This window comes from Acanthochromis polyacanthus, chromosome 8 (assembly GCF_021347895.1).
Source record: "Acanthochromis polyacanthus isolate Apoly-LR-REF ecotype Palm Island chromosome 8, KAUST_Apoly_ChrSc, whole genome shotgun sequence".
NCBI classification, from domain to species: Eukaryota; Metazoa; Chordata; class Actinopteri; family Pomacentridae; genus Acanthochromis; species Acanthochromis polyacanthus.
The window spans coordinates 1,816,145-1,839,814 of NC_067120.1; the positions used below are offsets into that span (position 1 = coordinate 1,816,145).

Consider the following 23,670-nt stretch of genomic DNA (forward strand, 5'->3'; position numbering starts at 1 on the left):
GAGAACAGATCTTGGAATCTGAAGCTTCCTCCACTGCTACTATGAGGCTGAAAACTATTTGTGAGTGAATGAGGTGATGTGATTTACCACCGGGGAGATCTGACTGCCATCCAATTAACTTTATTGACCGCTTCCCTCGGTCACATTTGACCTGCTGTTTGTCATCATCAGGAAGCAGCAGGGCAACAGTAAAGGCAAACAATAGTCTCTGTCCAAACTGTATCAACATAATCATTGCAGCTATGGTCAAAGAGCTCAAATAAACTAAAATAATAGACACACTATTCCTTTTTATTTACATACCGTACATGCAGTAAGCAGAGCAGTGTTTATTAAAAGACGTGTTTATTTAAAATCAATAGACTCATTTATTATTCCTTTGAAATACAAATGTCCCCGTTAGCATATGAATAAGAGCATGTAAGAACCTAAAACATCTATAAATGCAAAGAACTTTTAGCTATTCAACAGCAACTGTCCTCAAGGACTTCCTTTGTGATGACTAGAAGCACTCGTGCAGTAAATACTGTATTATAATTCGTCTCCATTTTCCCTCGCTGTGCCTTTCAGTTATTTTTCGCTTTCTTTGCCCCTCTCTTGTTCGTTTGTCCCAGCGCCCCCTCTCTGGATCTCCAGGGAGGCATGGTGTGATTGTAGTGAATGATTAGGAGGAACGGCCTCTGGAACAAAACAGCTGATTAATTCAAGGCACAGTGTGACTGAAAGAGCTTTCATTCTCTCCTCACACGAGAGGCCGTCCATGTCCGAGCAGCTGAGACCTACAGGAGGGAAAATCTGGACCCCAGAGTTTAAACAAAGTCCTTTATAGCATTTAGCACAATATGCAAGACTTTTGAAGTTGCATTTTTTTTATTTCCAAAGAAAACTGGTGATTTTTTTCTCCAGATTTTACCATGTCTGTAATTTGACTGTAAAGCAACAGCAGCTGTCAGTTAGCGTAGCTTAGCACAAACACTGGAAGCTGAAATGAGGTGAAAAACTGACAATTTGAAACGTTATGGACCGGAATCAGAGGTTGCCAGTGAACACTTTACAAAGCTACTGATCCCAGCCAAGAAAGCGTTTGGCACATAACCCTCTCTGGATCCACAATTTGTCATTTTTACGCTTTGAATTTTGTAAACAAAGGAAAAGTTGATCATTGAAGCAGATGCCAGTCCAGCTTTCTCTTGTTTAACGTTTGTGCTCAACTAAGCTAACATGTCTTCTCATTTAATTCTCCACATGAAAAGAAATCTGCAAAGGTCAAACGGGAAGTGCAAAAACACCGGCCAACATCCAATACTCAGTATTTCCATTTTCCGACACTCAGCTGACACGTCTTACTCTTCATTGAGGTTTTATTTACAGCTGATCCGACTGATAAACAGGGAAGCTGATGGAACCGTACAGTAACAAACACAGACAGACGCACTCATTTGCAGGTGGTGAATCAGCAGCTACTCATCCAGAGAACTGATGGACGCACAACGAGAGGCAGATGGTTTCGTAACAGGCCTCCTTCATGGGATGAGCTGGGCTCCTCCACGTCCTCCATCTGTGTGCTGCTCCTCCTCTTAAAGGAAATCACTGTGAATGACACTAATAATGGCCGTGGCTCAGTGTTTTCTCATAAAGCAGCCCAGTGTGCTCCAGCCCTCCTGTAGCTGTGGACCATAGAGCTTCTGGTGGGCTAAAAATACCAGCATGACAGGACTGCATTTTTCATGCTAATTACATAAGCAGCACTGACAACACTGCATGGTATAGTGATGTATCTACTAATGTATCTGTGTCCTATTTGGCAGCGAAGAAGATTAAAGTTTAATGCGTCATGTGGAGTCCCCCATTGGTGGCCTGTTTGGATTTGTGTTCTGAAAACCAAATAATGTATTCAGTCTTGAGGCGGCTCATCGGCCTTATGTGCCTCGATGGTTAGAGTCCAGACAATAGAGTCCTCTTCTATAGATATTCATCCCCGGGGCCATGGCAGGAGGAGCAGACAGAGGGAGCAAACCAGCCGCTGCACCAGCTAGAGGAGTGTAACCCTGAAATCCTTCCCTGTCTGCTGCAGTCCCTAATGAGGAGTCAAGGGAGGCCTCTGGGTGTGTGATCTGATGTACAGCAGGAATCTATTTTTTACACTCAGTAGGGAGAAGTGTGAACTATTTCTGCAACCGCAATTAATCTTCACCAAACTTCCATCATTAAAGGGAGGTCTAATCAGTAATACAGACTGCAACAAGAAGGTTATTTATAGATGATAATCTAAAGCTCGTGAAGGGAGGCAGACTTGATTACATTTTTCCAAAGTCAGAGAGCAAAAGCTTGGAGCTTAATGCTGGAAGTTGGAGCACAGAAACATGGATTTAAGCAAGATGAATAACTAGCAACCACGTTTTATGATTTATTTATGCCCTTATGGATTCAAGATATAATTTATTTGGATTTTAATTAGATGATTCATTCTAATATTGACATTGACACTCAGAATGCCTTTAGTTGTTCATCACTGTACAGTCTAGAGCCCAATGATTACTGGATTTTTTGAGTTTTTAATGGAATATCTCCATAGGGGTACAGAGGAACATTTCCAGCAACCATCACTCCTGTGTTCTAATGCTACATTGTGTTAGCTAATGGTGCTGAAAGGCTCACTGATGGTTAGAAAACCCTTGTACAGTTATGTTAGCACATGGATAAAAGTGGGCGTTTTCACTGAAACAGGAAATGGTCTGCGTGATAAAACTGCAGGCTCACTGTTTACCAGATATCCAGGAATATTTCACAAACTTGTTAGCAGCTTCCCATGAAGACAACACTTGACTGTGCACCAGCTACTCTGCTACATGTGCTGCAGACAGGACTAAGAGTAACACTCTGGTGGACATACTATGTGATGACACATTTCCAAATTAGCTCAAGCTCTTTCTGCATTATGCTACATTAAAAAAAATAAATCCTATACTATAGCAATACATCTGTGATAAACCAATAATAAAAAACTAAATCCACCAACCAGGCTCTGATTTTCACCATAAGTCATAACTCCAGTGAAAATGTAAACAAAGCCGTTACGTGCATCATGATATTGATCAGTTTACATATTTGTACAACTGCAGTAAAGACAAACAGTCATTAGCTCACACTGAAACACAGCTTGGTAGGAAAATACTAGCAAAAAGGACAACAAAGCCATCTTGTAGCGCCGTGTGACTACTGTACATACAGTATTCATCCGCTCTGCTCGCCAACTAGTTCCACCAAACCAGTTCTGACGTAACGACAAAACGGTGTACGTTAAACTGAGAACCGGCCTGTAATCAGCTCCGATGTAACGGCGAAACGATGTAACTCAAGGACGCTGTAAACCGAGGACCTCCGGTAATTAACACAAAACTGCTAAATAAAGTGACAAAATATGAATTTAAAGAGTGCCGTGATGAATGTGGATTAGAGGCGAATTACAATCAATTACTTGCACTAATCCATTAATATTTCATGAATGTACAAGATGAGAAATGCACAACATTTAATACTCAGGTTGAGACACGACGGCTATGAATGCTGATCACACCACTGTGTGACTGAAACATCAAGCAAAACGCTGCTTGTCACGCTCTAATCTCTGCGAACAAACGCGATAAGTTATGGGGAAGCAGAAATCAGGGTTTTAATCAGCCCATAAGAAGCAAAAATTCTTATGAATGACATAAACACAAACAGACATATACACAGAAAGACACACACACACAGACAGCGTTGTGTCGTGTCCAGATGGTCGGCCAGCCAACCACATCAGGGATTTCAGTACCATGGAGAGAGACAAACAGGAGCGCTGAGAAGCCACACAGCTGCCAGTGTGTGTGTGTGTGTGTGTGTGTGTGTGTGTGTGTGTGTGTGTGTGTGTGTGTGTGTGTGTGTGTGTGTGTGTGTGTGTGTGTGTAGGTGTGTGTGTGCGTGCTCAATCAAACATTGTGAGGATGATGATATAGAAAGATAAAGAGAGAGGAGAGAGAGAAAAGCGTGTTTCCTGCTGCAGATCTGCTCTTGCATGTCAGAGCATTGCAGCAGCTGCACAGGTGGTTTTATTACTTTATTTTCATTCACTTTTTCCACTCACTAGCTCGATGATAAATTGTAAATCACGCCATGGCACTGTCAGAAGCTTTTGATACCGAGCCAAGTAAATCATTTGCTCCGCCGAAACCGAAATGAAAACACTGAGACGCTTCCAGCAGCGATCAAAACAAAACTGCCCAGAATCTCAGAAATGATCTCAAGAGCATGAAGAACACACCGAATGGAAAAGACAGAAGTCAGAAGCAGCATGCGATGTGTCAGCCCACATCCACAACAAGACTTCACACAGCAACACACGTAAGAAGCAGTGAGTGGATGAAACAAAAACACACAAGCTGCACTAATGACTCACCCGTTTGCACAAGTGTGGGAAGGTAAACAGCACAGCAGAACAAGAGGGACACGTTTACGTCCACTGTACAAATCAAGTGTTTTCTGTAGTATATCTGATCTCATTTCAAAGGAAATTGGTAAAGAAATTTCTGCAGTTTTCTTTTTGCAAACTCACAACACAGCACAATGTCCCTTTCTATAAACAAATATGGTAATCTAGGAATTCACTGTTAGCACTGCAGCTGTTCTGAATCAGGGGAATTCAGCTACTTAGCTTTGCCCTTCCATAAGGCCAGGGGACTTACATAACCTATATGTAATCAGAAAAAGGCTCAACAAGATCAAGAATCTCTTCTACGTAGCATCACAAATGATTATAAACAGATTATAGACGAAAATCAACTTAATCATGCTTTACATAAAGATTAAGCGTGCATTAGAGCACCATAAAATGCAAATATATACGTCACAAGTCATCTACGGTGATCCTCAAGCATCGGGAGTCCGTCATAACGTATATAAAAATCAGTTGTTTCAAAGTCGTACAAAGTTTTAAAATCATTAACTGAGATCAGATTTTTAGGAATCAGGCAATTTATACAATTAATTCGAAACAAAAAGTTGCAGCGTACTTAAAATCCCTTTTCCCCCCAATACAGGACAGGCACCGAGAACAGATATGAGGAACAATATTTAGGAGCATCCAGACTGAGACAGTCGGTCTTTATCTTTCTATTATGGTTCAAACTCCAGAAAAACTGCTGGTCATCTTTGATTAAAGCCTCCCTGTCTCCTGGATTTCCTTCAAACCTGACACCTCCGTGCACTAATGCAGTCTTTATATTCGCCTCAAGCACAAGATGAGATGACTCAGATGAGATCACAATGATATCATCAGGGCTATTTTTCTTTCTCCCTGCAGGGCCACAGAGAGCAATAAACATGAGCATTTTCATGACCACAAAAATAAACTTTAAGTGTAAAATCTATGCAGCGCCTCTCTAAACTTACTAATAAATGCAACCACAGCAATCATACCAACATATAAAACGTCCTTTTAGTTTAATTTGCTCTGAGGATATTCTGTGGAACCAGTGAAGAGCATTTTACGGGAAACGCTCTGCTGCCATAGTTTGTCCTCAAACAAGGACACAGGAATGTCCCCATGTGCTTCTCAGCTACGGGGAAAACTGCCAAGTCAAGAGATCTGTCATCTATAAAAACACACAAGCACATTTCCACAAGTGAGGGGAAGCTGGGTAATCATAGCCACAGCAAGAATGGAGGTCAGTGACACAGGAAGCATAAACAGAAGCCTCACAGTAACTACATCATCAAACATCCATCCATGAAGAAAATCCTGCAAATATGAAATTATTTTGCTAATAATAAATGGACATAAATAAATCTGCAGCAGGCATTCCATTGCATGAGTGTGTGCTTTAAGCTCTGTTTGTTATTGCAGTGTAAAGAGCTCTACTGTTCCATTTAAATCCTTTACTTTAATTTCCTGGGTTGGCAGGGAGCTCCTCTGTTCATGAATTATGATCTACATCCACATGGAGCGAGCATGACATGAATGTTTTATAGAGAACACGGAGCTGAGCTGCTCTGCTTTCTGGTCCTCCTCACTGAATTGCTATTTATTGCTGTGGATCCCATTATCCCTCTGATGACAATATGCTATTATGCTGACACTTGAGGAAAAAAAGGAGTGCAGGCTAACAGCTGAAAAACGCCTTAATGGGCTCTGTGGTGGAAAATCCATGCCACTTACAGGAAATCCACAATAGAGCCACATCTGTTGCTCACACACCGACACAATGTGGACAGTGTGTGAAGCGGAGAGGTCTGCCAGGGGACAGGCGGCGTTTTGTTAAAAACGATGTGGACCGCTCGAGTGATTCAGTTTGGCTGCTCCTGATAAGGAAGATGCTTGGGTTATTTCCCAGAATGACGATCACCTTTTAGTGCTCAGCCTGGTCTGAATGGACGGACACTGTGTGGTAGAAAGAGGCAGCTGGGCGTCAGATTGGTTCCTGATTTTCTATTTTCTTCACTTATCTGTGAATTCAAGCTCAACAACTGATGGCATTACATCATGCAGGAATGAGTCCAGAATGACCAGAACGAGTCGACTGGAGGAAGAAAACTCACCAGAGGACTAACAAACTGCACAGACTGTACCAGCCGGAACTGTGTCATTCCCATCGCTTGCTAATGTGCCCTGCAGGAGATCATGAGCTAGTCAACCACAAAAACACACGGCCCAAACTCTAAGCCATTCCACCGCACAAATACATGCTCAGAAACACACACGGCTACAGGCGCAGTCATACGTGCACTTCACTGACTCCTGCCATTCATCTGAGGAGGAAACAAGAGCCATCAGGCTGGAAGGGGAAAGAGAAAAGCAGTGAATGAGAACAGAGGAGAGGAGGCTTTAATGCAGAGAGGAGTCGAAATGCTTCAAGATATGCAGACAAGGGGAGGGAAGGAAGACAGCCAGGAAGAAAGAGGGAAGTAAACAAACATTACGTATCCCTTGGTGTGCTGTTGCTTCACATTATAAAGGTTTAAGATGTTTTTTTCAGAGCTTCTTATTTTGAAGAAGCAGAAAGAATAGATTTACAATCATTTGTGTCAGGAGAAGGGGTGGGATTAGACAAGCTTCCACTTCCTCCCACTCCTTTTTGAGCAACTTATTCATCGTCTTCTGTTGTTTTCTTTTGATGTTGAAATGTTCAAAATCAACTTTCAAAAACAAAACAAAGAAAAACATTGCTAATTATTTCTTGATTAATACATTAATTGTTCAGTTGATCAAATGCTCAAACATAGTGGAAATTTCAAATCACAGTTTTTCAAAGCAAAAAAACAAACAAAAAAGACTGAACAGTTGGAAGCGTTTTGTTTGTCGGACTCCTGAAACTTGACATCTTTTAGCCTGCACAACTGCATCCATATCAGGCATCATGTCCTGAGCAGCAGCAACTTCAGCATGTCAGTTAAGTGCTTATGTGTGAGCTTTGTTTTATTAATGTTCATTACTGAGAAAACCTGCTCAAAAAGATAGGTCGTCCCAAACGTGCACAATATTTCTGTAGCCAATGCTGTTAATTTAGGGTAGCCTGGAAGGAGATGCTGATCAAATGTTTCCAAGGCCAGGTTGAGAGTATTACTTGTAATGTATACTGTGTGCGGACACACATATGATCCGCGGACCAGTACCAGACTGCCAGGGGGTCCGACCCGGCCTGTGGAATACATCTACAATATGGAAAAATATTCAAAAAATTTTGACCTGCATTACTACTGCGTTTGCTTGATCAAACTGCAGTTCCCACATTGTCTGCTAGGGGCGCTCTGTCTCACTCAAAGCGGACAGTGTGACGCAGCGATACGAAAGTCGGGTCTGTCAGTGGCATTTTGTACACCTTTTGAATTGTGAACTTTGTGCTGTCAGGTGATGATTCAGAAGAGGCTAACGTCATTCCATAAACAGTGACAGGATTTTCACTCGACCTACATTCAGGCTGGTCAGTGTAAAAGGCTACAGTAAAATCTTTTCAGTAAACATTAAAACATTATCCGGTTTGTAACTTGACTAATTCTTTATCTACAGGAAATAATAGCATTTTTCTCTCTTTGTCCTCAGTATTCCAGCCTTTTTATTTCTGTGGGACGTTTGCTGCAGCCAGATGACATTTCAGCCCCGAAGCGGATATTTTCTGCTCCTGAAGGTGCATATGTTCGTGTGTGCAGGTTTGTGACTGGATTTGCCACCGCCGTGAGGTAGAACTGTGCTCCAGACAAGCCTTCTCCCTCGGGATCCAACCTGATGAACACAGTGATTCACTGAGACTGAGAGGTTAATGAGCACTAAATTAGCAGATTAAATCTGGCTAATGCGAGGATTTCAATGATGGCTGCTTCTCGAGTCAAACATAACAGTAGAAATGGCCTGTTTAAAATGTGTAACTATGAACGCATCTGTTCATGAACCCTCACAGTTTAATGGTTTGTTTTCATCCATTCTCGTCTCTAAGAGGTTTCTCCCTGCATTCTGATGACAACAGTCCATTTTCATTATGACCCCTGCGTCTCCCTGGTCTTTGGAGTGTGCAGGAACTCACCTGGGGTGAAGAAGAGTGAGAGCACTAATGCAGGCAGTGTGGACATCGACCTACTCTGTCTTTTATGAGCTACACCTCCCTCATCTATCCTTCCTACTGTCCTTTAGAAACCTGAGATTAAAGAAACAAAAACATAAATACAACACGCATGTGAGAGACGCCTGGTGCTTCCAGCCCAGCACGGCTCCATATCTCTAGCCAGACTCTTTTCCTCTGTTGTTCCCAAATGGTGGAACAAATTACCAAATTCTGTGTGTTCTGCTGAGTCCCTTTCTACTTTTAAGAGACAATTGTAGACTCAATTGTTCAGAGAACACCTAGGCACTTAATCCGACTCCTCCAGAATAAGTCAGGTGGTCCAAAACTCAGCACTTATTTAGCGCTGACAAAGTAAAAAGTAAAAAAAAGGGGGGGCTGGATGGCAATTCTTCTGCAACTTGATGGCAACACCTTTGACCAATCGCACTTGAAGCACTTTTTGCACTTACTACAGGTTTTTCCTTATGTCTGAATTCTTGCTTGTGTTGTACGTCGCTTTGGACAAAAGCATCTGCTAAATGAAATTGTAGAATTGTAGAACACCAAAACAGATAATATGAAAAATAAAAAAGAAAGAGGTGTCTGAGAGCTCACAGGCTGATTGATATTCTGTATTAGCTCCAGCAGACACACCCAGACAGGCAGCCGGGGCACAAGAGAGCGAGAGACAGAGCAGATTGAACTGATAAAATTGTCTCCTTTCCCTGCAGTGGGTCTCTCCTGATAAAGAGGACTCAGCCAAGCCAGACAAACAGAGATTACAATGGAGAGGTTGGCCTGCACACACTGACCCTCTTCGTTTTGACACATGGGGCCTCTGGGTGACTCAGTGCTTTTGTGCAGCCACAGGAGAGCCTCCATGCCAGGCCTGCAGACCTGCACTGCTGAAACAGGCTGCTAATAAGGTGCTAAAGTACACCACACGCACATCTTCAGGGCCTCTCTGTTTTTGGTTGCTTTATCTATATTCTTCTTGCTTCTTTCTATAAAAATAATAATAACGCCTACAACCAGATACGGGTAATACACAAAAAAAATTTCAGATGAGTGAAAAAAGATTCTTGTAATGACAAAAAAGTTCAGTCCCAAAAATTACTATTACTAATTCCAAAATTACTATCTGCACCTTCTTTCCCTATCGTGACACTTGGTCCTCCTCTCTATATTCCTGTTCCGTCTCTCAATTTCTATTTTGTCACAGATGTCAGATGTGAGTCTCCGCCAGGCTAGCCGATCAGCTATGATTTCTCTCCATGTTCCGAGAGCAGCTCCACGCTTTAGGATGTCCTTCAAGGTGTCCTTATATCTAAGAAGAGGGCGCACAACTCTCCTTGAACCCTCTTCTAATACTCCAAAGAGAAGTGCCTTCACGGGCCGCACATCTGGCATACGTGCGACATGACCCACCCAACGCAATCCGTTTCTAACAAGAATGATCTCAATGTCCATGGACTTTGCATGATCCAGTACCTCGTCGTTCGTGATAAAGTGATCCCACCTGATCTTAAGAATTGATCTCAGATGCCGCTGCTGGATGGTCCTTAAAAGCTTGATGTGATGCCGATATAAAGTCCAGGTTTCACTTCCATACAACATTAGCGGAATGATGCACTGATTGTATACTCAACTGTCAGATCTCTGCAGTCAAAAACCCTATCCCTGAGCCTCCCCACTGCACACGATGCAGCCTGAATCTCATCATCTAGCTTGCAGTCCTTTGTGACATAACTATAAAAATAATCCACCTATTACTTGTCAAAATGGCTGACTTTAATTATTCTGCTTGGTAACTGACTGTTTCTTTGGACAGGCAAGCTAGCAGATTAAACCAGGGGTGTCCAACATGAGGCCCGTGGTCCAAAAGTGGTCCTCCAGAGGGTCCAATCCGGCCCTCAAAGTGTAAAAATTACAGTGAAGACGTTAACTGCAGATTGTAAATTAGAGAAACTATAAATTTAAAATAATTTCTAGACCATGACAAGTTGTTTGGATCATAAAGTAAAATACTAGATTGCTCATGGTTATTTTGTGTCTCATTTTTGTAATATTTTTGTCTTTTTTTGTTTTATTTCTCATTGTTGTCATTTGTGTAACTTCTTGTCTCATTTTGCATCTCATTTTTGTAATATTTTGTCTTGTTTTTAGTCTGATTTTTGTCGTTTTGTTTCTCGCTTTTGTCATTTTTTGTGTTGTTTTTGTCATTTGGCCATTTTTTTGTCTCTTGTCTCGTGTCATTCGTCTCATTTTGTCTCTTGCTTTTGTTGTTTTACGTCTTGTTTTTGTAATATTTTGTCTTCTTTTTGTTGTTTTTTTGTCTTTTGTTGTTTGACTTGTCGTTTTGACAATAAAGTAAAATACTACACTGTTCAGTTTCAGATATCTGTGACTAAATGTTGTGTTCCTTTGTCAACACTCTGATCTGGTAGTTTTAATGTGAGAATGATAAACTGAGGCTGAATATTGTTGAAATTGAACTTATTTTTCCTAAATAAAACTTTCAGCTTGTTCATGATGTTTTGTAAAAAGATAATTCCTTAAATGTGAACACTGTCAGAATGTACTTTTTTGCACTAAAACGAAGGGAAATATTTGGAGTTGTGGTTTTTAATGATGTGATTTTACTGGTCCGGCCCACTTGACACATTTTAATTCCACTTACGGCAAGTTTAAGCATTTTTCAAACATGAAAGCAGGTACACAACAATTTAATGTACCTCCTTATGTCAGTTTGATGATCTAACCTAAAACCAGCACCGTGAAGGAGGACGTTGTTGATAAAACAGGTTAACTAGGAGATGATTTACTACCCGTCCAGCCCTATACATCCTCTAAGTGGGTGCAAGTGACAAAGACAGATCTCTGACCCTATTCTGTGTCACACACCCATCACTAGTGCATGTCTGGGGGTGTGCACGTGCTCATGCATGCCAGTGTGTATGTGAATTGCAGCAGTGATGAAGAGGGGGAGGACGGCCAGAATTATATTCGTTCCCAAGTGCCCTTTGCTGGATGTAATGGCCTCTGGTCATCTAGATAGGAGGCTTCTCTTTCTCTGGCTCGTAGAGACGATAAGCACAGAATAAGAGCGTACAGTAGCTAAAAGGAAAAGGCTCCGTCGAGACAAAAACCGTAGTCGGCAATTAAATTGTTTTTTAAGGAAGAAAAATTTGATTCATGTGAACGACGGCGATAAATTTGGACAGCAGATGGCTCAAGCAGAGCTCATAAAGTCACACGAGGGAGATCTTTCAGGTTTTGAATAGAAAAGTTTTTGCCTCATGTCAGAGGATTATTTTTTTGCTATGCTTTCAGAGTTTGCAGCACACACAGCTAAAGTAGACGACTAATCAATACCGCAGGCTGCAGGCAGGGGAGTCCTGCTCCTACTGGATTTCACTGCAGCAAAAAGGAGCTTTCTGATGAAAAAAAAAAGAAATATTTTCTACGCAGGGCTGGAGAGATGATGCAGATTCACCGAGTGTCTTTTTCTCTTTCATGTGAGCATCAGAAGGTTTCATCAGCAGCGGCACAAAAAACGAAGCGACAGACAAATAATAGTGTCTCCTTGTGTTCTGCTGACAGTCCACACTCCTCCTCTCCACCTTTCCATTAAGTCAACACAGCCATAAAAACCTGAAACAACAAAGAGAACCGACTGATGTGCTGGAGTCTCTCACCACCACCAGCAGCAGCTCCATCCTGCCGCCCCTCCCTCCACGGCTTCAATCACAACATCCGCACCCAAACCCACCACCTCTCATGTTACACGTACAGAAACAAAAGAGAATGGGAAAAAATGGTCATAATGTGTGACAAATACAAACAACCTTTCCTTTAAACCAGAGGTGTCAAACTTATCTTAGTCCAGGTCCAACATTTAGTCCAATTTCATATCAAGTGGGTCGAACCAGTAAAATCGCAGCATAATAACCTAGAAATAACCACAACTCCTAATATTTCCCTTTGCTTTACTGCAAAAATGTACACTCTGAAAATGTTCACATTTAATGAATTATGGTTTTACAAAACATTATCAACAACCTGACATTTCTGAAGGAAAATAAGTTTAATGTCAACAACATTCATCCTCAGTTTATCATTTCCACATTACAACTTCCAGATCACAGTGTCTACAAAGGAACACAACATTTAGTCACAGATATCTGGAACTGAACCACAGAGGATTTTACAACTAAAACAAGACAAAATATTACAAAAATGAGACATAAAATGACAAAAGCCAGAAACAAAATGAGACAAGCAACATGAAACTAAACAAAAAAAGAGACAAAGAATTAGACCAAATTACAAAGTGACAAAAAAAGGGACAAGCAACACAAGTACGACAAAAAAGACACAACGATACACAGAACAATGAATAAAGCAAAACGCAAAATAACAAAAATGAGAAACAACAAGACAAAACATTACAAAAGTCGGACACAAAATTACAAAAGAACAATCTAGTATTTTACTTCATGATCAAAATAATTTGTCTAGAAATGATTTTAAATTTATAGTTTTACTAATTTACAATCTGCAGTTAATGTCTTCTCTGTAATTTTTACACTTTGAGGGCCGGATTGGACCCTCTGGAGGACCACTTTTGGCCCACGGGCCTCATGTTGGACACCCCTGATTTAAGTGAAAACACAACCGTGCTCCGTATGAACCAGCAGAGGGGTCCTCATCTATTCGCTCTGCTGCATCCCTGCGCCTGTTGCTGGGTCAGAGGTCGACTTCACCCAAACTGCAGCTTGTAATTTATTTTGACGATCACCGTTTCCTGAAAACACTCCCCCACTACACCCACAATGACAATAAAAATGATCACTCTGGGTGTAAAAGTCAGGGGGCTACATTTCATAAACTGCATGAATGCTGTTAACTCTGTTGTTTGGCTACATTTTCATGGCTGGCTGCCACCCAGATGATGCTCTAAGGTGCCAAAGCACAGCTTCATGTCTTCTAAGAGCTTCACAGGTGATCGACTCAACAGCTGTTTGGTGTGATGCTCTATAAAGATGACAAATGGAAGTCTGTCAGACGTGTTTCACCAACATGTTCTGATTCCAACGCTACACTGCACACAATAGCTTTGCTCACACGTGATACATTTCCACCACACAGAGCACAAATCGATGCATAATTCCCACTTCACTGCAGAGCGGGGGGAGACCATAGGGGATTGTGGGGGAGATGTGGGGGAGATAAGGAGGAGGCATGGTGGGCTGGTGGTGTAGAGCTGAAAAGAAGGGCAACAACACCAGCTCAGGAGGTATTCATTCAGGCCTTTGGTTGGTTTACTGCCCTTCTACCAACCCTGCTAATGTGGAAGAGGAGAGGGAGGAGGAGAACCTGTAATGCATCCTTTCTCCTCAGATTTACAACCACAGCTGCTCTCTTCTGCAATTGTCTCAGTGCTTTAGGTAGGTTAAGAAACGTTAATAAGTAGTCAGGTCTTGCCAGATGTGCACAGCAGGGTCAGATATTCTCCCCAACTCTGCCGCTCAGCTGCTACATTCTGCCTGTACCTGCATATTTTAACTCCTCTGACTCTTCTTCTTTAATATATTCACATTGTGCTGTGCCTTCCTGCATAAGATCTAGAAGGTTTTCGACACAGTGTGACTTTGTGTGACTTTCACCAGGCTCCGTAATTTATTCTGAAGGAGGAGGTTACGTCAAGCAACAGTTTCATCCCCTCATCGCCGGTCCCTGACGGCTGAGCAGAGGCATGATATTAACGTGACTTATGCAGATGGTGGCAGTGGACCAGATCCCAGGAGGATTCCACTGACGGCTAATCAACCATCGCTAGCACGTTTAAGTGTGTTTTTGCTATTTCTAGCCTGACAGCAAGCCCTTTAGAATAATACATGACGATGATCAGGATTTGGTTTCTGCACACGGGAATTTTTGCTGCTCCATAAAGAGATTTTCATAAAAGTTAAAGGAAAATCACCAGCGTCAAAATGGTAAGAACTCACTCACAACAGGACAGGAGCTAACAACAATTTTTTGTTTGGTGTTTGGCTCATAAAATATCAGAAACTGGTGACTAATATTGATCACTGCTCTCCAAAGCAGAAGATGTTTTATTTAGTGTCAGAAAGAAGTAAAGAAACCAGAAAATATTCAGTAGGTATGTTTCAGAAAAATGTTTTCAGGTAAAGTTTTCAGTTTTGCATTTGTAAAGGCAGCAGTAGTTAAAGGTCATTGAAACTGCAAAAAAAAAAAAAACTTTTTCAATTTGGCTTAAAGTTTTCACACTCATTTTAGGTGGTTTTTGACATTTCCCAAAATTTGTTAATGAGCTTCAGAATTAGTGACACGGCGAAAATTGTTGTTTTCACCTCAAAATAGCATGAAACATGCTAAATATCAGCTGACATGAAAGAATAATTACAACTTTCTCATTTAAAAATAATTCCTAAAGGCCCTTTTTTCCCTCCTAGATGCCAGTTTTGTGCATTTTCAAAAAAATATTAGAATTTAAGAAGTTGGAATCAGAGGAATTTGACCTTTTTTTCTTAAAAAAGAAGATTCAAACCAATTATTCATGTATTCTCAAATAATTTAAGAAATGACAACTAATTACTTAACTTTTGCAGCTTTATTAGCAATAAAACAAATCAATATGGAGTCTCATTTACTAAAGCTAAACAGACATCCATTGCCTTTATTGTACACAAACCAATCATGTTTACTGTTTATACCCCAAAGGCCCATTCCAACCTAAAAAACCCTCATGACAGACCTTCTACTTTACAAGATACAGTCAGCATTGATTATTGACGGTAAGAAATCAAGCAGAGGTCTCTGTGGACGTGCTGTCCACTGTAACCTACTGGACACGTTTTATTTTAAGAACATGAAGTTTGTGCTGTTGACACTATCTTGAAATCAGCTGTTTGAAGAGAAATCCCACAGCTCTAGTAAAATATGAGTATCTGGGCTCTGCTGAAACATAAAAACTTTGCCTACCAGCTCGTCTTGGTTCATTAAATAAAGTATTTGCATAAAGTGACTGCAGAAAGTCACCGCTCCTCCTGGTGAGAAATTATTCTGAGCTGAAATAAGATGACCCTTTTACCATCTATATTTAATGCATAGACATGAGATTGGTATCAATTTCCTCATCTCAGTCTTCCTCATCTAATTTCCATTACTTCCCACAATGACATTTTTTCCTTTAACTTGAAGACAGAGACAACAAATACAATATTATGGGATTATTACACTGAATGTCAACACTGTAAGGAGACGGATAGATACAGCTGCAGAAAAAAAAGACAGAAAACATCCTGTTAGCATTACTGTTCCTGCAAGAAGGAAGTATCATGATGAGTCATGACTGAATCTTTTTTTTTTTTAATTTTTGGGGTATTTGAAGTTCAAATGTGAAGACTTTGATGCGGATCTCAGCTGGCGTCTTCCTCTGCCTACAGCAGCGAGAACAGAAGTGACCTGTGAGCTGCCTGTTCCCAACCCATCACAAATGTCAATTCATCTGCAGGCTTCCACTTTAAAAAAGCTCAGAGATGAGTTATGACAGTAGCTGATACGACCAAGTTATTTTTCACACATCTCTTCAGACCGATGAGCTGTCCGAAGCAGACAGACGCTTTTGGAAGTTATACTGAAGACGGAAGCAACGAACCTCCAAGAAAAACAAGAGAAATGCTCCTAGATTAAAATGACTTCTGACTACCGTGCTTCTCCGAGATGAATTTAAGCTTTGCTGACAGTGTGATGAAAATATCACTAGAAAGCCATATGATGTTGCTCAGACCACAGAGCTGCAGTGATGGCATCCTCCTCCTCCTCCTCCTCCTCCTTCGTCTTCCTGTGTCCTATCTGAGGGTGATCTGCCCGGAGACAGCACTAACAAGCCACAACCACGGGGCAGCGGCGTCTTCTCCATCAGCGCTTAGGCAGCTATCCAGAGACATACAGGACGCTCTGGGATAAGGAACGAGGAGTGATTGGGCCGCGAGGCAGAGAGGAGCTGGACGAAGGGAAATGAATGTATAGGAGTGGAGAGGACACTATAGAGCAAGAAAGCAACTTCTGCTTTCAACACCAAAACAGGCTCTTAGCGTCCTGCCCTGCAGACAGCAACGAGATGTTTACTGAGTTAAACACAAAGAATCCCACAGACACTGATATGATGACATCCAGTGAAAGAGCACCAGTTTTATAGTTTCCACAAAATCTTGAGGATGTATAAAAGCAACACGTCTAGAAAGCAGCCTTTTGTAACAGAAATGTTCTGTATTTGCTTCTATGGTCGCATCCTTTCGGCCTTCTGCTGTCGTTACATTGTCAAGCAGCAGCCAGACACACAAAAGTGTTGTAAAGCACGACCAAATTAGTCCGGTTTTACAGCAGCTGTGGCACCAGATTTATTTAATTTGTTAGTTGGACTTTTGGAGCACAACCAGAGCCACCGTCGGTTCCACCAGCTGAGGACCTGGACTGAGGGCAACGGAAGGAGCAGGACGATTAGGGCGCATGTGTGACCGCAGAGCACATGCAAACATAGAAGGAACACGCACGCAAATCCAGATACATGCAGCACACCTGATGGCAAACACAGTGTGGAGTCTACTGCATGTATGTGGATCAAATGCACGCTTCAAGAATGAACCAGCAAATATTAGAACCAACCTCTTCTCAAATAAAAGAGGACTCTTATAATGAATTTGTACTATCTTTCAGTCAACAGTTATGAGACACTTAATTCCACTCAGGCCCAGAAGCAATTCCACTTTCCATCTGCCCTTTATAATGCACCTCTCCTGAGAGCAGACGTGATGTTATTATAGTGGCAGCTCTGGAAGTGTGCGACAGACAGATAGGAACCAGGAGGTGTTCCATCAGCGGAAGTAATATCAAGTTATGGAAAAATGCTTCCTCTGCTAGGCGAGAGTTCAGACAGAGAGACAGGCAGGTGGAGGAACATAAAACAGATCACAACAAAGAGTGAAGCTGCTGCTGCTGCTTTTTAACTGAAGTTTAGCTGAAGATGATGGAAATCAAAGGTTTGCTGCACAAGTTTTTCAGCTGTTTGACTGAAATTATGGACGATGAAACAGTTGTCGTTGCTCTCTTGTGACAGGGTTCTCATTCAGAGGTTAGTTCATTTGTTGCCATTAATATTTATCACTGTCACTCTTCCTTTTTTTCTCCTGCACAGCCTTCATCACCTTCATGTTTCTGCCTCTTGTCTTATCATATTCTCCCCCATCATCCAATAATCCATAAGTGTGAGACATCAGTCAGACAGTGCCGTCCTGCCGGCTGGATCTGGCTGTCTCCTCGGCTTTAATGCTGCGGTTATCTGCACAAAGATCATTCTGATTCTGCATGCGAGTCAAGACAAGTCTTCAAACTAAGCAGAGGAGGGAAAGGGCATGGGAGAATGAAATATGGTGTAAATATATAACCACGCATGCATAATAGAACACGGAAAGTGCAGCCTGAAATACGGTAACAGGCTGCCATGTGAGTTTATCATGATTTTTTTATCATGGGCCAACTGTGCAGGAAAGGCCCTGATGATGACAGAACTTACACACTGGAATCTGCTCAAGTCATTTTAAAGAAATAGCATTTTGGGGTAGATATAGAATTTTAATGGCCGTACAAGCTGAGTGAACCAGGGTCAATGCAGTACTTAAATTAAGGATTTAATGTGGGAAGACAGGGATATTATCTAAGAAGTATCTGAGGATCGCTCCTGAATTTGAAGAAAGAAAAAGTGCAACATAATCTGTGATAGAAACCATGACTGCATTTGCTTTTTGAGTTTAACAGAAAAGTTAGTCACTCGGTCTTGCCTGAAGCAACACACATGGGATCTTTTCTCAGCACTTTTTGTTGCTACATAACTTTTCATGTAACACACATGAACAAAAATCCCTCCATCCTCCAGCTCCTTTCCTCTCCCTTTGGCTCGAGCATCTCCACCAGCGACCTTGAGCAGCGAAGCCCCGTCAGCATCCGCCTCTTGTTGCCATCTACATGTATGCATTAATGAGTAAAGCACACCCAGCATTCATTATTCAGGCTGGACCCAGCAGCACTTTTCCCTCCATTAAATCTCATGTTGTCCTCTCAAGACCAGTAGACACATAACTGGGGAATATTCTGGCACAATAACAGCTGGATTTAGAATCAAAGAACTTCCTCTGCCTTCATGTATCTTTGCACAATCTTTATCCTTATCTTGTGATTTAGATCAATGTGAGGAACTGTGAGGATCCTCAGAGGGATTCTTGAGGAAAAATGCATATCTGTACATAACACCAAGAGGCTCCCAGCAGAGTTTCCTGAAAATAATGAGTTTTCTTCCCAGTGAAGGAGTCTTGAAACAATGAAAGGCTGCTGTGGGAGGTGGAGTGGACTGTTTGCAGAATCCTGAGCTTGCAGAACAGACACTGATGCTTTATTCACAGCACAAACAACAGCTCAGGTTATCCATAGAGTAGTTTCACTTCCGCTCCATCATATTTAAATCCTCCTTCTGCTGGGGAGCAAATGGAGATGGATTCTGCTTCCCTCACCACTCCGGCCTCTCTCTGTTTGGCACTGAGCTTTACAGAACCCCGCTGAGCTCATATTAAAAAACAAGACACCACTCATATTATTCATGCTGATCCCACACACCTGACCGCAGTGCGCCTCCCTGCTCACGGTGCCAAAAAAACGCAGCAGAATCCGGCGCTGCTTACCTCTTGTAATTGCTCCAACTCCTTCCTGAGAGTCTCCTGGTCGGTCTCCAGCTCTGCATACTTTTGCTTCAGCGCCTGGTTCTCCTCCAGGACGACCAGACCGCACTCCGCAGCCCGGATCTTCTCCCGGTTCGCCTCGGCCAGCTCCTGCGTGAGGCGCTCCACCTCGGCCCGGTACTGATCCACCGATTCCCCGCATCCTGCACCGGCGGCCATCGCCCTTCTCTCCCTCTCTCTCTCTCTGGCTGTGTCTCTATAGGTTGTCAGTGTACGGTCCTTCCCTGTCTCTCCACCTCTCTGGGCAGAGGCAGAGCCAGAGACGCGGGCGGAGGCTGAGATGCTGATATCCGCCCCCCTGAGCTGCAGCCGGCGCCTGAACACAACAAATTTAAAAAAAAATCTCACCTCTCCCCCTCCAGTGCTGTCACCAACACCTGACAGATGATAAATAGAATTAAAACATGATGGATAAAGCCTGACGATCTAAAATCAGGTCAGTGCTGTCTTCAGTATGAGACTCAGCAAAACACAGATCCTCATTTCTGCTTATTCACGGGTGGAAGGGCGCCACCTGTGCGCCGCTTTGACGCATAACAGCCAAGGCCCAAAACTATTCATACTCCTGCCACGTTCGCATTTATAATTGATTTTTGTTTGACAAGAAGCTTTCAACACCCTTGGAATGGCATAAACACATGACAAAAGATGCCAAATCCACATGTTAGGGATATTGATGATATATTTGACTGATTTCTTTGTATTTCTTCCTAGAAAATGCAATTTCTCAGTGACAAATCTGTTTTTTCACCTCAACATCAATTAAACTGAGATTTTGGACCACTCAAAGGAACAATTCCTTACCATCACTCTGGTTTTCAGTCCAGGTGTGAACTTGTATAGTCTTCTTTTAGCCGTCTTTTGACCACTGTAGTTGTGCATTTCACATCATCGTCTTGTTTTTCTGCATACTGCCTGATTTTTTCCTCCAGAATCATGCTGTTGTCCTCTTTTTCATGATACCGTTTACTTTGACAAAGTTGCCTGGACCACTGGCTGAGAAATATCTGCAACGCCTCACATTCCCACCACCATGCAGCACCGCGAGGATGTTGTTCTTGGGGTTGAATCTTCTTTCTTTCACCAAAGAAGCAAGAAAAAAGCCACATCTGTTGTTCTGTAAGTATCCTGGTGAGGCATGAGGACAAACATCATGCTGGAAAAAAATATGTGCCAGAAAATCAGAAGCAACATCTTCACATTTTTTAAACAAACAGCACATCTCTGAAAAGAAAACCGGTAAAACACATATTCAACAGTTAGAAATGCTGCTTTGTGCTACAACCTGAACAAGCCATTCCCTGCTCTCTAATTTCTAGGCCAGGTGCCTTCCCAATTTAAACTGTCCAATCAGAACACATCTATAATCCAATCATATTTGAGGTCCCACCTGCTCAGGGAACCAATCATAACAGCTGTTTTAGGGGCGTGACCACATCTTCTGGACAAGATGGAACCTTCAAGGATTAAAGGCATTAGAGGAGTTTTAATTTCCTACGACTTTGAACGTAGCATGCGCATGCGCACATACAACCTCTCCCTCACCCCCCTCTAGCCTCCCCCCTCTTAACATTTACGAAGAAACGCCCCTCTCCAGAAACTTGCGTAGGACTCGTGAAGTTGTCTTTTACGGCTGGGTCCCCCTGGATCTTTATCTGCCATTATGTAAAAAAAGATGAGCAAAACAAGTCGCCAGCTAACTACGAAGCTATACCAAAGCAACACATACAGAAAACATGTAAGTCCAAGGCGTACGTAATCTATGTAACGAGGCCTGAGCCGGAAGATTTTTGATTGACAGGAAAGGAAGCAAACCAAACGCCTCGGTCCGAGCGCGTTGATTGGCTGATGTTTTTCAGGTTCTGCCATGTCCATTTTTTTTTTTTTTAAATTCTTTTAGAGACCATACATACAAGTCCACTAAAGGTCAGCATATTCATTTTATGTGACTCAGACAAATTAAACAAAAAAAACCATCCTCCATAATGCCTTTAAACTCATGTGATGGCTTCTCAAACTTAACTTATTTAACTGGCTGATTGCTTCAATCAGACAAATAAACTTAATATTAATTTTCTCTGTAGCCAGTGAACTAAAGTAAACAGAAACACAAAGTAGTGTCATTCATGTCCACCTTTCTACACAAAAGATCTGCATGTGCTCAAGTGGGGAACTTTCTAACATCAAACAACCCAGTTTTTGTGTTTTCAAACCACAGAACTGATGACCAACAGCTTTCTTTGGTGTCTGGTTGAGCTTTTGCAAACACTAGGTGAGCTTTGTGCGCTTTTCTTGGAGAAGTTCCTTCATTTGTGTCTCTTGAGACAAGCTTTGTTTGGTGTCTGCTTTGAGATGTTGAGGATGGCCTTGGTGGTGATCCTTTATTGTTTTTGACCCCTCATACTACCATTACTTCCAGTGCAGGGGTCACATTTGACTTTCTATCTCACCATTTGAGGTTTTTTATTGCTTGGAACTCCTTGTGCTTTCTGGGTATTTCCTTGCACTGTGGTCTCGAGCACCTGAAAACGCCTGAATATTAATTTATAGTCTTCCCTCGTTTTGTGAGCAGCCGAATTTTGCAACTCTCGCAGAGATGCACCCTAATAGAAAACACACCAAGCTGTTTGGTTTCAGCCATGACTTGAACTAGTGCATCAGCTCTTCTGTCTATAATGCGTTCAAATGTGCCCCAACATAGTGGAAATGTGGACCTGTTGGGATGGTATAGAAGCCTGCATTCTCTGAAATTTGTCACCACTTTAATGGCTATGAATAATTTTGCACCTGGCGTTTTTAGTAAAATGCAATAAAAGGAAAAACGACAACACAGAAACACTTAAAAACTCTTCATCAACACGTGTGATGTAGAGTCTTCTCTCTTATCCTTCAAATCTCTGGAGTTTTAGCATCATGGGTGTTTCATGTTAGCGACCAGTTCACTTTTCTTTTAGTTTTAGTTTGAATGATTTCACTGAATCTTGCTAACGGAAGATAATACGTTCCACTAATGAAATTTACTCCACAACACAAAACCTAACTGACTGAAGATGTGTAGGTCTGCTAGCGTTTATGTCTGGTATGATAAGGCATTAAAACAATCTGTTTATACTTACAGTATGCATGCAGTTTTTCCACTGTTCATTCTACAGTTTCTAAATGTATTGCAGCACATTCATAATAAAAACATCATAGCAATCACACAGCAATTTCTCAAAATGGCCAATTAAATAATTCATTCTCAGGCAGGGTTTAATTTGCATCACTAATTTCTCTACATCTTCTACACTTTCATTGCTTTACTGGCTCCACCGTGCTTTTGAAAGTCCTGCCAGAGCAAGCTGTTTCTTCCAGTTTTAAGTTATCCTCCACTTACAAACATGACCTGATAGATTCCTGAACCGCGTGAGACCTGCCAGTGTTTGCTGATCCCTTCAGGAACCATGTGTGGATTCTTGTTTGGCAGCTTTGGTCGATAATACTGTCTAGCTTTGACGTGAAAAAGTGCTGTGTCATGAAAGATAAAGGAAAGACAAAGCAAACGGAGACGATAAAATGTAAGAAATCAATATGCACACATTGGATGGAAGTCGTTTACAGCAGCTATTTTTCAGTGATAGCAGATCTCTATATGGTCCGTGTGTTTATGATTTACGGCTGAATGGATCATCCAGAGAGCAGGATCTGGAGGAAAAGTCGAATGAACATCTGATAAACTGCACTCTAAATGCCAGTCTCTGATTCTAACAGCAAAATCTGCATTAAGATGAAATTATGTTGTTATAGAGGGCATATGTGTTTTCTTTTACACCGACTATTTTTTCCTCTCTTGAACCCCACCCATGTCGGCAGCAGTGCAGTTTATCTTACTGCAAACACATGCAATGAAAGCAGATACGAGCGGGGTGAAAAGTTTAGCCGTACTCAGAGCCTCAGTTAATGTAATCAGTTATGGCACTGTCAAGTCACTTATTGGACTGATAGCGAACTCAACGCTGCGTTATCTTTCTTATAATTGGTAATTATTTTGAAAAACTGGCCTATGTAACACTTCTTAGAAAGACGACGGGCGGGTAGTGTTGGGGGTTCCAAGGTGAGCGTCAGGAAAGGTTGTAGAAGGCACCAAAGGGGGACACTGGTTTGAGAAAGATGCATATTTCTTTTGTTCTTTTTTCATTTATTCACATACATCCACAGTCGTAATACTTGCGGTTTCCCCTTTGATCTGAATCGAAAGCTTCTCTAAAATCCCCAGGTGACCCGCCAATAACCTCAACTTGCAA

At 41.9% G+C, this 23,670-nt stretch overlaps 1 protein-coding gene across 7 annotated transcripts in view; it reads right to left on the reverse strand.

The window, feature by feature from the left end:
* The window catches only part of bicd1a (bicaudal D homolog 1a), a 34,244-nt gene extending 14,353 nt beyond the window's left edge, over positions 1 to 19,891 (reverse strand). For 4 of the 7 annotated variants that reach the window (XR_007943691.1, XR_007943690.1, XM_022203110.2 and 1 more), the window contains exon 1: positions 19,331 to 19,891. Coding sequence is in view for 5 of the 7 variants with exons in the window: in XM_022203110.2 (XP_022058802.1) it covers positions 19,331 to 19,546 (216 nt within the window). In the remaining 2 variants the exon portion in view is untranslated. The remainder of the gene's footprint in view (positions 1 to 19,330) is intronic. The other 3 variants (XM_022203109.2, XM_022203108.2, XM_022203107.2) reach the window with 1 other exon arrangement.
* Positions 19,892 to 23,670: the final 3,779 nt, after the last annotated feature.